The sequence below is a fragment of the Lissotriton vulgaris genome, chromosome 5, assembly GCF_964263255.1.
Source record: "Lissotriton vulgaris chromosome 5, aLisVul1.2, whole genome shotgun sequence".
Classification (NCBI taxonomy): domain Eukaryota; kingdom Metazoa; phylum Chordata; class Amphibia; order Caudata; family Salamandridae; genus Lissotriton; species Lissotriton vulgaris.
This window is the reverse complement of record NC_141693.1, coordinates 1,010,388,179-1,010,406,669: the sequence shown is the minus strand read 5'-3', so window position 1 is coordinate 1,010,406,669 and position 18,491 is coordinate 1,010,388,179. Positions and strand designations below refer to the sequence as shown.

The following is an 18,491-nucleotide window of genomic DNA, read 5'->3' as shown; positions in this document are numbered from 1 at the left end:
TTGTTACTGCTAACCAAGCGGCAAATAGCGATCCACTGGAAGCAGAAAGCTCCGCCAAAAATATCATGCTGGGTGGGATCAGCGGTGTACTGCAAGGATCAGTTGACTGCGTACTGGGATATAATGCCACAGCGTTCACGACCAGTGGATATATGGCAGCCTCTGGTGGAATGGCTTGCAGGTGCGGAAGAAGGAGAGTGGCTGAACATACGAGTGAGGGCTGAAACGTTACGTAGTGTAGTTGGAAATGGAATGTGATGTGTGGTCAGAGTGCGGTATAGCAGCGACGGCCCCACGATGGCAAGTGCTTGGATGGTTGGATGTGGTGTCTCATCTACAGAGGTGATGTGATGGCTCGTCTGAGATATGTGTGATGTTGGAGTGTGGTGAAGGAAAAGCCAAGGAATAAAACGGACATTGTACGTTCGACACGTGGACACCTGTTCCGGTAACTGACCGGGGTTCTGGGATGATCGCCTACCATTGTTTTGTTGATTTTAAAAGTTACGTATAAATTTCGAAAATTTGCACAAGTGTGCGATAATTTTATGCGCTAGCGGTCCGACACTACATGGACAAGCTGCCTGCCTCCGGGTTGTTGGCTGAATAGCAGTGTACACCTTGATGAATATAATAAAGGTTTTTGAAAACTTAAAAAAAAAAAAAAAAAAACTGTTTTTTGCCATTTTCACCCCGAGTGGGCTGGGTATGCTCAGACGTGAGTCCCAGGCTCTCCACATCACTGGAGTCAAGCTATCCAGGCTGAAGAAGGCCGATAGCCAGAAACCAGTCCTTGGATGCTTGATTCCGGTCTAGGAAAGACATGGCTTGGTAGTTCGGGCTGGACTGTTCCCATGAGGCACAGGGTCAAGGCTGATTTGCATATAGCCATTGTCTGACCTAGGGTGTTGTGGAGTGCAAAAAAACGATGGATTTAGGCCCAGATCTTTGTACTGGGGTGAATGTAAGACATTGTTCTGCATTCTGTCCATCAACTGTGTTTTTTGCACCTGTCCAACACGGCAAATGTTGCAGTTATTCTCTTTTCTTCAATCAGTTCCAAATTATGTATTAAACATTTCTTATTAAAGACTGCATTTGAAGGGCTTTGATCAAAAAGAATGTGTGTATCCGTTAGCCATTCTAGGAGGTTTTCCGAGAAGAAATTTCAATGATCACAATAATGAAGATCGGCCCACCACATCTGAGTGACAATGTAATCAAAGTAATTAACATCAACCTTCCCTATGAGCGCACCCAAATCAAAATCTTCAACCTGTATTCCAGAATCACTAATTAATCATGCAAATCATTCCAGGTACAAAACTGCTCAAATATTCTACACAAGAAAAGCTATAAGATTAATACATGCTTTTGGAAAATACACTTTTAAATGTCCAAGTGAGTCTGGGGAATGGAGAGATGGTCAAGCAAGTGGAAATGCAACTTACGGGAGAAAAATCTATTGGAAAGTAGCAAGAAGTGACTTCAAATAGCTCTTCAACAAAGGGCCCTGTAAACACAAAAGGATTGAATCTTAGGTGAAATTACAATAAAAGCAAACTGAATGACATACAAAACAGAATTATTCTCATAAATGTGGAGTAAAAGTTCTACCAAGCTCGTAGTTCTTTTCAACCAGGTCTCGGACAATCTGAAAGGCCACTAGTAGGTTGCGTGGATCTTTCTCACCATCCATGACCTGAATAAACCCAAAAGTGAAGTCAACGCCCAGGCTCTTTAGTTCTAAGCAAAGAAGAAAAGAGGACAGTTGATTAATAAATGACCCCCTGAGCAATTAATCGCACAAACCACAAAACTGAGAATATTCTTTCAATCTTTAATTTATTTTTTTGATACTACACAAGAGTTGCAGCCAATAGTAATTAAGGGCCTCAGATGAAAGACAATGTATTAAAGATCTTTGTGACGGGCTGATTTTTAAGGAGTAAATTAAACTGTGCAAATTAACAATTTTTCAATATAAATGTATAAGGCATTTGAATAACCTGAAGCTTCATGGTTGATTAAGACTAAGTCAATTCATTCTGCAGTGGTGCTTGCTCTATGAGCCCTGCTTGGTTGTTAATCACACAAACGATTTATCAATAGTAAGGTTACTTAAATAAGTATGTCATGTTAATAACTTAATACCTTTTCTGGTCAACGTGTCAGTACATAATGCTTGAAATCACTTTAATTATAACTATAAGCACTATGAAATGTTTTTCATGTTATTATTGGAGCCAATTAAGCTATTCTGTGTTCAAGATAATCTGCAAATTCGTTTTTTCCATACTTCATGGTTTGGTGGATTCCTCTGAATAAAGTATTATTGATTACTATCGAGAACATTCTTTGTTAATACTCCGTATTTGTTTTTCTACAGCAATATTTCATTGATGAAATGTGCTATTATTCAAGAGGAACAAATGTTTTCCAGCAATCCTTACAAACCCAACTTAGGACTGGTCAGTACAAACTATCTCTGGAGTTTAAATAAAAGTTGTATGTTATAAACAGAGCCAAGGGTTATGTTTTTCTTTATACTTTATTCTATACTGCAACAAAGCATTCATACCATACAGTAGAAACCTATAAAATGTCACTAACATCAGTGAATTTATTAATAGAATACTCCCACAATACATTCTATAAACTGACTCAATTATATAGACACACATCACAGACTAAGTAAGAATCACTTGTATTTTTAGATTTTCAATGTATTCTTTTATGTGAAAAGTTCAGTTACACATTTCTGTTAACTGTTCAAATTAGTTACAAAATCTACACATATACAAGGCTATCTATTTTTCTCTTTGTGAGACTTCAACCTAAATACCCCAGTCATACCACTATATTCACACGCAATCATTCAACTGCTGAAGGAAGAATAGGAACAAACTTGACAATATAATGTATTCACTATATTTGATGTATGGTTAATATTCCAATGAACTCTTAGTTGCCACTTCCTGTCTAGGTCAATGACCTTGCAAGTTTCGACTTGTAAATCATATCTTTCAACAGAGTTCATAATCAATTCTCTACCTAGTAACTTCCCAGTTGTGTAATGAGTGGCTCTTCCAGTACAATATTTCTGAAAAAATATAAAATATTTATGTTATTTTCTACAAATGCAAGTCATTCTTTACTATTCTAAGGTCCCATTGTATTTTTTTTGTTAGGTGTTACCTATTCTAAAGTGAATGCATATTTCCAATTATCACTTAACCATATTTGAAAAGGGTCAACCATCAACTGAATTAAGTGGTGTGCCTAGTTCTAATCTATCTGTTTAAATCAATAAACATACATAATTACTCCCTTCTAGTTATAATATATACTTCCATTTCACCAGTTAAATGAGTGTGATTGTAGTGGTGTGATTGATATGTTTAGGGTTTAGTTTCACAAAGAGAATGCAAATTACAAAAATAGATAAAAGTGAATATCTGTATATTTTTAAACTCCTTAGATAAATTAACTGACATTGATAATTGAATTTTTCAGATAAGACAATACATTGGGAAATTTGAATCATTCTCATTTAGTCCCTGATGTATGTTTAAATACCTGGGTAAATATAGTTATGCAGTACGGTTGGAGTATCCTATTATTAGAGTCAATAACAAAATATCGCCATCGCTAATGTTCAATCAGCGTCCATCAAATATGTTGACAATCCAGATATTCCTACTTCGCTTGTATTTTCTTTTCCAATATGAAACAGTGATAAATATGTGTTTTGTTTATTGTTTTATTGTGTGGGATTCCCTTGTCCCCCCTTCCCGAGTACAAACTAAGCCCAATTGTTGTTTAAGCATAATTTATGTCTCTGGTGGGGCTGATATATTTTTCTATTTGAAACTACTTAACTAAGTTAATTTTTCTTTCAGTTGAGCAGTGGTCAGCAGTACACAGCATCCACTACCATTTCACTTACTTGCATGGGCATCTCATTTTTCTATCTTGGCATAACCCTTTTGCCAGGCTTACTCATCCAGTAAATTCTTTCAACACCGTTGGTGTTGGAGATAGCAATGAAAGCTCCCTAGTAAGATGCTGTGGTGCAGAGGAGTAGCAGTGCAGGTAAGTGGTGGACAGGCTCCTGTCCCTCTTTCTATGTTGGAGCCACTCTACCAGACATAAAGAAATTCCAGGAATGTGTGGTGACCAATGGTGACATCCTTGCTGTATATGTGGGCATTTGTCCTGAGCCCTCTCTCCAATTGCGCCTCCAGTGGCATTTTTCCTAACTACAGAGTCTTCCCTGCAAGTCTGGTCAAGTTAGTTCCTTTTCAGTACAATTTTATAGCACTTCTATTTTTTCTCTTATATTTCAAAAAGTCAGCCGGACACCCACTGTGAAAATCTGAGTCCCTGTACCAGAGAGTTGCCTTTGGATTGCTGAAGCCAAGGATACAAGTGGGAATCCATGAATCGGTGAGGTATAGTTTATGGTACGGCAGTTAGGAATTATTGACAATTAGTATGATCCCTTCCTTTGATCCAGTTACAGAAATAAGAAATACAGACATTCTAGTTCATGAGTGAAGGCTTTACTGAAGATCAGGACTCATGCACTGAACCTTCCATAGGGTGGAATATCTTCATGCTTCATTGGAATGATGAAGCTGGACTAAGAAATTGTTGTAAAGATGGACACATTTATAGCAAAAGTGCATCTACTGCTCATGAGACATGCCAAGATCAAGCGTTGAATAAAGGACTAAGCAAGTGTTTAACCACATGCACATCCCTGAACAAAGCCCATTTATCCATTAGCAAGGTTTTCAATCCTCACATTTTTGCTGGAATGAGTTATTGTGGGCCGGGTAAATGAGGGTTTCTTAGGCTATTCATCTTGTCAAGGCTGCCCAAAGTGGTCAATGCTACACAAAAAGCACGGGGCAGAACCCAGAGAGATTTGGAACTTTTTTCACTCCAGACGTGGAGCCAGCCGGTATAGCAGGAGTGGAGATTTCCAATGTGTATCGGTCAATAATAGAAGGGTTTTCAGGTGAGAATTCGCTATTCTTACCAAGTAAGACTGGGGAGAGATTGGCCCAGAATGTGCAGATTTGGCTTTACACAGATGTTACAGGCAGTGAAAGGTTTTTATATAGGTTTATGGAATACAGTCGCTTGGTGCTCTCATTAGCAAAATATCCATGCCTAGACAGCAGCAAGAAAATGTTTATTCTAATATTTTTAAAACTGAATAACTAATTTAGGGGCTGGGTGTTTTCCATTAGCAACCCACAGTGCCAAACAGAGATCAGAATAATGATGTCTGAACATGTCACACAATATACTGAATGAGATAACCACAAATAAATCCGTAGCAGCAAAGATACTATCCTTTCCTTCAGGAAATGTTTTACAGAAATATATAAAACGAGTTAAGCATTCCCCGGCTACTTAGCAGTCTGTGTGTGATACATGTTTGAATATTATTGCTCATCATCACAAAAATCACCTTGCTAATTTTGCATAGCGAGAAAATCAACCGGCCTGTACTTTTGCAGAGAAGCTCAGAAATAATAAGCGTCAAAGAGCAACTTTTCGCTAAATAATTGAAAATGACATATGCCAATATTTGTGCTTCAAGCGTAACTTGCTACCACAGAAATATGACAGCACAGCATATTTTTGCCAGTGATAACTTTAGGGGTAGGAAAGCAAACATGGGTGGTCTAAGTAAAGGGCTAAGGGAAGTTACTGAACTGCCACAAAGTCCTACTTCTTTTAATGAACAACCACAAGACATGCTTTATAGTTTTGTGGCTAATAACATACCTTCACAAGAGTAATTTAGATTTACTGAGTTCAGTTTGAAAAATGTGTGTGAGAAATACCCATACCCCCCCCACACATTTGCAAAGCTACGCTTCACTAAGATCATCCACTTAACTACTTACCTAATATAAAAATCTTTGACGGGTCAGGTGTTTTATTAGATTCCCACGATATCATATAACTTCTCAGATGCCTAAAAAGAGTCAAACCCCATATGGAATAAACGAAATTCCCTCTTTTTCCTAAAAAAAAATGTTAATACCCTTAGATTGTACAGCACATTCTATCAGAGTCTTTGGCACAGAGTTAAATAGTTATGTATATCCCTCCTTTATAAAAGCCTACCACCGCTGAAACCAAATTCTTTTGAGTGCTCATGGGATCAAGCTCTCCCCTTTGGTTGCTCCTTCTGTGAGTGCTAGTTCAGTGTCAACATTTCTAGGTTCACACATATGCCCTGTGTCCCAGGTGTTCCCTTGCCAATCAATTAATGAGGGTTCTGTGCTAGCTTATTTGCTGTTCCTTAAAAATGAGAGGCCTCATTAATTCAAAGGACCCCCCCCCCCCTTACAGATCACCAAAATAACAACGGGTAGGTTTCCATGGTGGTCATGAATTTCCAGCCAGAAGGCGTTTGGTCTACCCAGTCGTCCAAGGCTGCTGTGAGGTCCAACCACTCCTAAGTGTATCCCTGACTTTCATGTCTGTAGCTGGCACACCTTGCTTTCTCTCGCTTTCACACCCAGTAGATGTTCACACATTGCAGGAAGTTAATGTTTCCTAGAAGTGAAAGTCCTCACACTGCTGCCTCCCCCAAATGAAGCACAGGGTCTCATGTTGCCTGACATAGAAAACTATATATCCAAAAACAAATCAATCAAGTGGCTTGTAAAGCGCAACTATTCACCCGTAAGGGTCTCAAGACGCTGGGGGGCTGATGATCTGTTTAATGCACTGTGGTTCAGTTAAGGAGCGAGGTACTGAGGTCTTCCTGAATTGAGGCAGTGGCGGTGATTGCCGGAGGAGGAGAAGCAGGATGGTCCAGGTCTTTGCTGCGAGGTAGGAGAAGGATCTTTCTTCGGCCGTGGTCTTGCGGATATGTGGGACGGCGGCCAGGGCCAGTTGGGCAGAGCGGAGGTCTCTGGTGGGTGCGTGGAATGTGAGGAAGTGGTTGAGGTATACAGGTCCCACGTTGTGTAGGGCTTTGTAGGCGTGTGTGTGGAGCTTGAAGCGGATTCTTTTGTTTACTGGGAGCCAGTGGAGGTCTTTCAGGTGGATGGTGATGTGGCTATGACAGGAGATATTGAGGATGAGATTGGCGGACGTGTTCTGAATGTTCTGCCGGTTCTTGAGGAGTTTCTGGATGATGCCGGCATAGAGTGCGTTACCATAGTTGAGTGGGCTGCTGATGAGTGCATGGGAGGCAGTCTTTCTGGACTCGGTGTAGATCCAAATAAGGTTACCCTGGTCCACTGTCCCTGTGATCGCTTAAACCTATAGAGCCATGTAACCTATATATGGCTACCATTAAACAGCACCAAAAGTTGGGGCACACTTACATTGAAACACTTATTACATACTGTCACATTTTTGACCAATGCATTATATTTTGACTTATCTTCATATACTGTTTAAAAAAACACTTTAAAAAGGATTTATTCTAAGCAGATCCATGAAGGAGCATTCCAGGGTTTCCAAAATGAGTCCATCATAAATCATAACCATTTCCACCCATAATTATATACCCATGAATTAAAATTAAATCAGACAGCTTTATTTATAAAGGGCATATCTACAATAAGGCATCAAGGAGCTAAAAGAGAGGAGAGCTTCGAAAAAAGAAAGAAAAATTCTGATATGCGATAAGGAAAATGTGCTAGCAGTTAATTAAAGTGCAAAAAGCCAGGTCTTCAATGCTTTCTGAAAGCTATTGTGTTCCTGTAGATCACTGATGGCTCATGGGAGGACATTCCACAGCTTTGCTGCGTTCACAGAAAAGATCCTACCTCCCCAGTTGGTCTTCCTAATTTAAGGAACGACTCCAAGATAGCAGCTGGCGGACCAAAGCTGTCTAGTGGGGATACATCTCTGGAACATCGTTGGCGGTCCTCTAGTCCCGGTATTTTGCATCGCCCTATGAACATTGCTTGCATTAAGCCTTAAAGGTAATGCAATTGTTCACCGGTAGCCAATCCAGTAGGGAGTCCCCTGCCGAGACAGTGATGTTTAGGAATTTTAAGTATTAGTCTTGCTGCAGCATTCTAGCTGTAGCTTAGCAATTGCATCATTTTACTTCACTTGACTAATTTTGTCCTCATATTGTTTTAGTGGTGGTTTTCAAATTGATTGAATCTCAAAAGTTCTTACACAGTCTTGATTGGTAATCCCATCCATTGAAATAGGCTTTTGGGTCATAAATAACTTTAAATTAAGGGGAAAGAAGGTCGCAGATGAACTTAGAAGATTTGGGCATTGGACGTGGAATACAGGGGGGAGGGAGGGGAGTGGGTCGGTTGGGGGGCATTTACATGGACTGTTATTTTTTTGGTTAGAAATGTAATTGGATGTGACACTATTTGGGGATGTACCAACTGTTGAGTTTTCGCCTTGAAATCGCTTGCTGTGAATGCACACATTGAAGCTTTGATGAATAATAACCGACAACATGAGCATATATGTCTGTGTTGCACCTTAAAACTACAATAAAGAAATTTAAACTTAAATTATTCATCAAAGTTTCCAACTTTGGACCATAATAGTTACATAGCCATCAGCAAGAATCAAAAAATCAGAAGTCAGATGACGTGCTGCCGCTTCTTCAGGCCTCACTTACAACATTAGCCACCAGCTACATAAATATATATCCACTCCTTATTAACTCCTCTCTTTATATCGCAATTCTACTGATACACTTCCTCACTTGGCCTACACGGTGGAAGCAAGGGTGTTCCTCCCTTGAAGACACTGTGATTACAGGGAGACGCTCCCGCTTGCACTCCAGTTTCAGATATAGTCATAGTGAACTTTGGTAATCCATGTGTGTACATAGAAAGTGACAAGTAAGGTTATTGTAACTTGAATGAATATATCCTCATAATTAAATTTAGTTTTCTAAAGAATGATCGAGTGAATGGGATCATCAGTCCTGAGGAAGGCCGAACGACCCTGTGAGGGCGATAGTTTATGGCCGAGAAATGTCAATATGAGCTGTAAGAAGGAATGAAGAGGCACTAATTACGCTCTCATTCATCCCCTTTTTAAATTTTTAATCCAATCCAGGGAGTCCAGGAATAAATATAGTTTAGGGCATCGTTGAGATAGTTTTATTATCTGACTTTTTGCTCAGCTGCATGGATCCCATAGTATTTGCTTGTATTGTCTTCCCAACCCCTTTGCTCCATCCCAGGCGTTGGTCTGTATAGGGATGTTGTTGCAGCCATATGATGAAGCACAACACTTTTAGTGGGTAAGCAGAATTTAAAAAAAATCTTTTTCCTACATGTTGTTGCTGGTCTTTCAGACCATTCACATATCCTTCATTTCCTCTATATGTAGATAAAAATGATTATATGTAGGGAGGTAGAAAAGAAGTTTTACCTTCCTCCCCTTTGATGTGTGGTACAATACTTCCTCGCATCTCATCGGCACATCTCCAGCAATATGGACTTATTTATGGAATGTAGATTCTTGACTTGATTTTTTTGATTCTTTCTGATGACTGTGCAACTATTTTGGCAGAGTCTCAGCCACAGAATGTTAAACGCAGAATTGTGTACCTTGCACCCAGGGTCTGAGAAACTGTAGTAAACACAGAACAATCAAACATTATGCCACACAAGTATCTCAGACACTGATATTGGCTGCCAAAGTATGTTAATGGATGCATTGTTTTTATGTTACTGGCTGTGTTTTTTAAGATGCATCTTGGCAAAGATCTGGCAATGTAGCCTGTGGTAGAGAACCTTACCCAGTGAGTGCTTGTAAACTAGAATTCTTACCCTCTTCTCTGGACAGCATGAAGTTAGTGATGATAACGTACACCGTATGGCGGTCCGTCTGCATTAGCGACTAGAAGAGAATGGGACAAGATTCTATTAGAAGGCTGTTATACTACTCAAACATTTGCAAGGTTCTTTGGCATACACAATATTTACCACATATTAACATACTTATGAAAATTGTCAGGGTACTAGGAATGTCGCAAACTACACACATTAGTTTTGAAAAATAACCATGTATTAATGATTGTTAAGTGTTTCTGTTCCTTATTCAGTGAGGTGATGTGATGTGATGTCAGACCAGAAAGTAGCCCTGGCCAAAGTATAGCATTCAATATGTATGACTCACAGTTAGTGAAACGAGTAAGAGACAAAATTGGCATCATATCTGAAAACAGATGTAGTAAATGCTGCAGTGTATACATTTTTTCCACTGTAAAACATTTTGCCAAATATTGTGTTGTGTGTAATAAAGATGTTTATTCATTAGCTTGAACATTTATATAGCATGCCTCGATCAACATCGGTATTAGTAAAGGTTACACCAAAATCTAGCCCCTTTCATCAAGAACGTCCCTCATCAATTTGCAAATATTAACAGTTTATTGTATTACATGTCCAACGATATGGCAAAAGTCTTCAGTGAATATCTAAAATAACATGCCAAGTGTTCCTTCGTCTTCTCATCTGACCAACCATGAAGTGACCTGTGCTCTTCCTAGGTGGGTATGCAGTTTTTGGGGTAAATTATTCAAAGTACAAGCAAACTGAACTCTTTCAGGGTTCCTATCAAGATCGGCTATTCCGAGCAATCACATTCCTTTTCCATGTCACGTGAGATCAGCACATGGGTCCCAACATATCTTTTACTTATGCATTATATGAAGAATTTTGTGTGTGTGATTTGAGGAGTTTCTACTCACAATAGATACAACCTGTTCGGCATGTATGGTTTGCCGAAATTGCTCCCTGCAGAATATCCCCTATAATGTTTGCCAACATCTTCAAAGATGTATTTAATAAAGAGATAAGGTGCTAATAAGTATATTTTCCTAGGTTTATTGATCTTTACTAGCTGAGGAGAGAAATCACCAACGCTTCAAAGCAAATGGATAAAAAGATTAAAAACTTAAATTTGAATGTGAAGAAAGGGCCGAGGTCCTTGCCTGCGGAGTGCGAGTGCCTGAGATGCAAACAAAAGCCAATCTCCTATTACATTTAGCATCTTACATATTGGTACCCATAGGGAAATGGTTTTGCTGTCTCCAAAATGCTGGAGAAACTCTGGGAACAAAGGGACAATTGCATGATATTGTATTACCCCAAATTGAAGATATGTTGGCCATAAATCTTCCTTAGACTAGATACAACGCTCCAGCTACAAGCTAACAGGTAGGGCAAATTGGCCCTCCTGGAGTTGTCTGAAGGGTAGAGGCAAAATGTGAACTAGGCAGCAAAATGGAGAGCATGAAGGACATGTAGAGGGTACAGTTTGACTTTTTGGCAGAACCTGTGCTCTTAAGAATTGCTTAGCTGTGGGCCAGGAGGTGAGCAAAACAACCCTTCTATTCAGAGAGGTCTATGACTCTGTGACTTGTCAATGTAGAAAAATACTCGTAAGTATACCAAATTACTGAAGTTACTATCAACAGGGCTAGTGAAAAGGCGAGAGGGGAGTGGCCATGTGCATCAAGACGGTTTAGAAAATGTGGGATTCTTTTGAGAATATTAACAAATTTGGATTACCTGATCAGATGAGTGACGGTCCAGTCAGATAAGCCAGTGTACCAAGGTGGGCGGTTGATAAAGACATTAATACACAGATATGTTGCTAACCTCAATGACTTTATACTAACATATGTTCAATGAAGAGAATTGAAATCTTGAGTTCGTAAAGGCGTTGGGAAGTAAATATTTTTCTTTCCTTCTCTTTCGGTTATGCTGTCACTATACAGCATGCATTCATTTTCCTTCAGTTTGAAAACATTTAAATAAAGATTCTAAACAAAAAAAGAATCTTCTTGATATGAACCTGCACGCATTTGCCCATAGGTGTCTTTCTCTATGTGCTGCACGTGGCATTAAATATCATCACCAACTCTTCACTATTTCGCTATTACCCACATTCTATTTTTATTAATGTTTTTATCTCTGTGCAACCGATTTTCCTTGCTCTTAGTCTCATGAATGCACTTGGATTATCATTTCAACACTGTGCTTTATGCATCTCGCATTTCAAAATCCTAGGAAGCTACGAATATGCAAATGTTTCTAACCACTTGACCTACAGGAATCCGTACAGAAAAGAGTAGAAAGGCATATATCATCAATGCAGGAAATTAAGTGTGAGGGGGCGATCTACGCAGCACTGCCACGAGTATCTGTGATTGGTTACTCAGGCAGGCTTCTTGTTTTGACACTGCTGAGGTGCAAACTACAAGCACCGCTTGGAAATCAGTCCAGTATTCACTTCCGTTCGACCGCAGTGGGAGAATATTCGCACCACGGGGACCTAAAGTAGCGCTTAAAAGCCTTAACAATAAATCCGACTTCAAGCACCCTGACACTGATGTTTTACTTTCTGCGACGGTGATCGCATTCAGTTGTTTAAAACTACCTGCTCTGGGCATCACAAACATATTTATTGGCCCGCTCGACCATTTACCGAGCTGTGTTTGATCGACAAACACATTTTCTAATAGTAGGGGAAAAGGAAGACGAGTCTGCATGAGTTCTGAGACTCCACAGCGCGATAACCTGCCAACCGCGGAATTAAGTGCCCGAACTTTATGTAAGAGAAAAGTCAGATTACACGGCTTGTTCCAAGTAACAAGGAGGGCAGCCAAAGAGCACCGCATCAGAGAGCCAGACAAGATTAGCACCCTCTAATACGTCTTCCTGGAATAGCACTAACCGACAAGGGTGAGATTAAACAAGTATATAACAGGTTATTTACAACAACCACACCTGCCACACACTGAAGATGATGAACACAGGGCTCTTTCTGACGCTTTCAGAAGACACCATCAGACTACAAGGATTATTATAACGTGGTCACCTATCCCTTAATTTTACGTTCAGAAATTAAGATACCAAAAAATAGTCGGGTGTTCTTTCGGATGAGCACGTTGGTGTTCCTCTAAACTTAGAATGGTCATCAGATGGAGCAAGATTTTTCAAAATATTCTCATGGGTTTGGTAGCATTGTGCTGAAGTGCATTATATATATATATATATATCCCGAATTCTGTGCTCAATCAACGTGTATTTATTTCTCTAGCCAGCCAGCCGCCATTACACGTTTAGCTTCCAACGAAGCTTGATCACTTGGCAAGTTGCGATAGGCAGTGACCAGTATTTAAAGTGCCAGTGCATGGGTAATTCAGAGTATCAGGTGAACAACATAGAAAAAATACTACTTAATGGCTGTGCAAATGTACACATAATTTATTTTTATTTTAACGTAAAGTACTATTTTATTACCATACGCACATCCAACCCCCGCCGCACACAGCCGATGGCGAGGAGATGGCCACAGTGTCTGAATTTTTTTTAAGGGGGGTGGGCCGCGCGGTCCCCCTCCCAAGGATTTTAGGCCATGGGAACCCCCTCCTGCATGTTTTTTTTCTTATTTTAACTAAAGGGGGTAGGGAGGCTGAACGGCCTTCCTCCCTAAAGCCACTTTAGGCCATGGATACACAAGCCCCCAGGGTTGTACATATAAGATAAAAGGGTGGGTCTCACCCTGAGACTCTTAGGCCTTGGGGACACCATTCCCAAGACCCTTTTTTTACTTTTTAAACTAAAGGGAAGGGGGCCCGTCTGGCTCCCATCCCGAGCGTTATAAGGTCCTGGGGACCCTATCCCCAGGACCGTTGTTTTTTTTTTTTTTAATTAAAGGGGATGGGGCCACGCAGACCCCCCCTTCCCGAACCTCTTAAGGCCTTCGAGACCCTAGGGCCTTTTTGTTTTTTATTAAAGAGGAGGGGGGCCACGTGGCTGCCCTCCCTGAGCACCTTTAGGCCCTGGGGACCCAATCTCCCAGGGCCGAACATATAAGTTAAAAGGGATGAGGGTCCCCCATCCTGAGTGTATATCGGCTCTGGGAGGCCCATCTTCCAGGACCGTACATATATATTAAAAGGGGCGGGGGACCTATTTTACAGTGATTTGGGTCCCAGGGGTGGGTTCCCTGGGGCCTTTAGAGGGCCAGGGAGGGGGGCTGCATTTTTCCCAATGCTGTGGGAGTCCTGTACGATCGAGGCATTTTTTGCTGATTCTTTTTCTTTGGCCCCTGGGGGTTGCCCATGGGTGCCCCATGGGGCATAGGGGGTCAGGATATCCCTATCCTGCCCCCTTATATTATTATTTTATTTTTTGCCTGACAGGGGACTAAATCTCTGAACCCTCTAATGGCTGCCAGCAATATTTTTCTCATGTTGCTGCAAGCCAACCATAGTCTGACTCCCAAGGAGACGAGAAGGCCCAAGGGAAATAAAGCTCCCTGGGCCAATCAGAACACTCCATTATTAAATTGGCGCTGCCTCAAGAGTCTCTCTAGACTCACACAGACCCAACTGTCCATATGCACAATTAAATAATAACCTTGATTTCTGGAGAAAATCCCATCTAGGTAGCTATTTGTCAAGACTACCTTTGCTGCTCTTTTAACCTTGGTGGAACGAGCAAAAGACAAAATAAAATGTCATTCTTGCTCCCTCACCCAATTTTATTTTCACTAGCACTCACTCTCTTTTTCACAAGCACTGCAAATCAGTAACCTCTTTATCTTTTAACTGTTATCACTGATATCTAAACCTCACTTGTCACTAACAGGTTCCCTGGAGGTTATGAGATCTGACCCTCCACATTTACCGGTAGTGGTCAGAGTAGATGGGTAACAGGAATCCCAAATGATAAAGGGCGGTTCCGTGTGGTGACTGATGGGCATCCTAATAGGTCACAGGACACTCTTCTTTTTTCTTTTTTCTTATTAAGTAGGACGTTACAGACAGCGTAAGTTTAATGTGCTACACATAGACTCTCATTCTAGACCCATTGACACTTTTTTGACTTATATTACTATTAAGGGAATGTGTCTGTGCGTGGTCTTTAAACTCCCTTAGGCCCTCCCTCACTCTTTTGTTATTATCATGCAGATATGTCCACACATGTAGTGTGCTCTAAGGGTGACCTACAAATACTACATGAAGTGTTAGGGGGCATGGCACACAGGATTGTGACATGTCTGGCGGTTGTCTGCGTGGGACCTACAGAATATGACAGTGCTAAAGGGCATTAGAGCTGACACAAAAATTTTCTTTGACGAAAAGTTAGGATCTGTACAATCAGGGGTCGTAATCTGGGAAACATATAAAACGGTCCTGCGGGACGGGGCACAAAACTAAGTAGCATGGGAGAGGAGAGAAGATCAGGAAGTTAACCAACCTAGAAGCTCAGATCCTAACCCTTGAGAGACGAAAAATAACACAGACAGACACCCAGATACTAAGGCCGCTGACGGACATACAACATCAATAACAGACCCTGGCTAACCAAGCGGCCAAGGGGCAGGCCCAGGCGACCTTACATAAACTCTATGATGTAGGGGACAAGTCGGGAAAACTACTGGCATGGCTTAGCCGAAAGGAAGTAGAGGCCCGATGGGTAGTGAGCATTATAGATTCACAAGGGATACCACAGACGAACGATGAGCAGCTCGCGCAGGCCTTCGCCAAAGACTTCCATGACGCCTGCCCCCCTGTGTCCGACCCCCGACATCACAGACTATTTAGCCGAGATACATACCCCAATATTAGGAGATGCCGATAGGGTGGGGCTAGACTTGGATATTCCGATCGAAGAACTTAAATTAGCTACAGCCCAACTACGTCCAGGTAAGACCCGGGACCAAACAACCTACCAGCAGAACTTTACAAGAGCTGTAGAGATCTCATCAGTCCCCACCTTTTAGCTCTCTTCCAAGAAGAATGCCAGGAGGGAGTCCTCCCATTAGATAAATGTATGGCCACTATCATCCCTATCCATAAACAAAGGAAACCCCTAAATAAGTGGGAATCCTACCGGCCAATATCCCTACTCAATACGGAGGTGAAGATACTGGCAACTATCCTTGCCACGAGACTCTGTCAAGTAATAACGACCCTGGTTCATCAGGACCAGTTGGGAGTCCTGCCTGGACGGGCGACCAGAATGAATCTGCGTAGGACCCACTACTGGATGATGGAGGTCAGGGATCATGACACCCCCACCTACTCCTGCCATTGGACGCAGAAAAGGCATTAGTCGCAGTCCACTGGCCCTTTCTCGAGGTCACCCTGATTCAATTTGGTATAGGTCCCAACTTCAGGAAATAGGTGGGACTCTTGTATAAAGATCCCAGGACTAGGGTTAGGGTAAATGGTAAGAACTCTGGAGACTTTCCCATAAGACGTGGTACCAGACAGGGCTTCCTTTTGTCCCCACTACTTTTTGCCCTCACGATAGAGACTCTGGCTTGTGCGGTCCGACAACATCCTGAGATACAGGGCTTCGAATTAACCAAGAAGATACTTTGGAAGAAAAGATCTTCCAGTCTGCAGACAACAAACTTCTATATTTTATGCACCTGACTACAACGATTCCCACCATTTTTCACAATATAGATAGATACAGGCACAAATCGGGATCCACAATAAATTGGCACAAATCAGTAATATATAGCCCAGGCCACATATCACTCCCTGACATAGAGGCCTACTACTTGGCGGAACAACTGACTCCAGTAAATGAATGGACACATGCACCGGGAGATCATCCCACCTGCAGATTAGAGAGAGAAACCATGGCAGACGTACATGTCTGACCTATCTATACGGAGGCAATGGAAAGGGGAGACTTCTCCTGACGACCCAAGCTACGATAGAGGCTTGGGGGAGAGCAAAGAAAGTAATGGGGTGGTACTGGAAACTTACTAAACAGACGCCCCTATGGCACTGCACCTGTCTAAAAGAAATACAGAAGTTAAGAGGCTTTCGAGGTTGGGATAACATAGGTATCCCTACCATAGGTGATATCATGGACAAGGGTAAACTTAAAGTTTCCATACCCTTCAGACTGACTTTGCACTACAGCCTTCCCAGTTCCTCAAATATGCTCAAATTAGACATGCATGGTAGGCAGAGAACATAGACGATTCCCCACTGGAGGATTTTGCACCATTGGAGGGGAGACTGCTCCAAGAACATATTCTCACCAAGGCTGTGTCAATTACATACCCGGACCCTAAATAATAACGCACCGGACAGACTGGGCAAGTTGCGATCTACCTGGGAAGGAAATTTGGGCTCACTTGAAACTATGGACTGGGAGGCAGCCTTAATGCACCCTAGAGATATGGCGATTAAATTGAGCCTTCGCTTCATTCAATACAAAATACTCCACAGAGCCTATTATGACCGAGCCAGACTACACAAAATAGGATGAGCAAGTTAACTGCCAGAGATGTGGACATGGGGAGGGCGACTTCTAACAACAGGAATTGAGCAAAGTACTATAAGTCGTTATACCCTCAGACCCTAAATTTATACTGTTGGGAATCCCGGGTGATGTGGACTTGGGTCGGTCGCAAATTATCGTTATCACAATAGCACTGGTTGTGGCGAAGAGGGATGTAGCGAGAAATTAGGGGCCCATAAACATACCATTAGTTCGAGAATGGAAAGCAGGGATGGACATGTATATGGCAGCTGAAAGGGTCACTTGTAAGGCGAGGGGATGTCCGAAGAAATTCAACAAGGTATGGGGCAAGTGGAGAAAATATTATGGCTATGATGTCACAGTGGGAGATGATTAGCTAGATCCCAGAGGGAGGTACTTCTCGGGCTCAATGACAAGTAAAGGGCCCTTAACATCTAAGGGAAAGGGAAACCCAATGGAACTGCGATACAACTATGTGGGCTTTATAAAGATGTGTTTTCAACAGGTCCAAAATGGTTGTACAGGTGTACTGTCTGATACATGGCTTACTAATGAACGACACCGCAGAACTGTAACTGAATTTTTATTATGGTTTGTTTTCTTTTGTTTTAAAAAAACAAATCTAATAAAGACATTTTTTTTTAAAAAGGAATGTGACTTATCGTGTTTTTACTTTTTTCGAGCACCTTGTCGTGTAGCCTGGAGTGGCAGTCTGTACGAGTTTGGTGCTGGGATCCTTAGGGTGGCACAAGATATGCTGCACCACTTAGGGACCCTCTTAAGTACCTATGCCCTACCAGACGTACCCCTTATAAGGGACTTAAAGAGGTGTCAAAGGCCTTGTCACTTGGGGATCAAATGACATTATATATATATATAAAATCAGCATGCCTTTCGCAGGAAAGCAGCATGCTCATTAGCGGTCAACATTTCTAACCAGGAAGTGTTGGCATTCATCTTGTGCTAGGTAGACCGAGGCACAAAAGAAGCAGAAAAACCAACATGTAGAATGCAAAAAGGGGGCAGGGTAGAAACAACCTGACCGCCTAGGGCTGCTCAGGTGGTCCCACAAGGATATTAACATATTTAAACGTTATCCGCTAATAGAATTAGCATTTAAAAAACCTTGCAAATTCACTGAAAAAACCATAGGTTTCAGGCCTTGTATAATTAGGAATTAGCATTTAAAAAACCTTGCAAATTCACTGA

General features: G+C 41.5%; 1 protein-coding gene across 1 annotated transcript in view; it reads right to left on the bottom strand.

Annotated features, from left to right (window-relative positions):
* Positions 1 to 18,491, bottom strand: part of MMS19 (MMS19 cytosolic iron-sulfur assembly component) — a 479,913-nt gene that overhangs the window by 355,012 nt on the left and 106,410 nt on the right. Inside the window, exons 6-8 of the mRNA XM_086922625.1 lie at positions 9,804 to 9,873; positions 1,618 to 1,746; positions 1,452 to 1,513 (exon numbers count right to left, since the gene is read on the bottom strand). Of these exons, the coding sequence (XP_086778751.1) occupies positions 1,452 to 1,513; positions 1,618 to 1,746; positions 9,804 to 9,873 (261 nt within the window). The remainder of the gene's footprint in view (positions 1 to 1,451; positions 1,514 to 1,617; positions 1,747 to 9,803; positions 9,874 to 18,491) is intronic.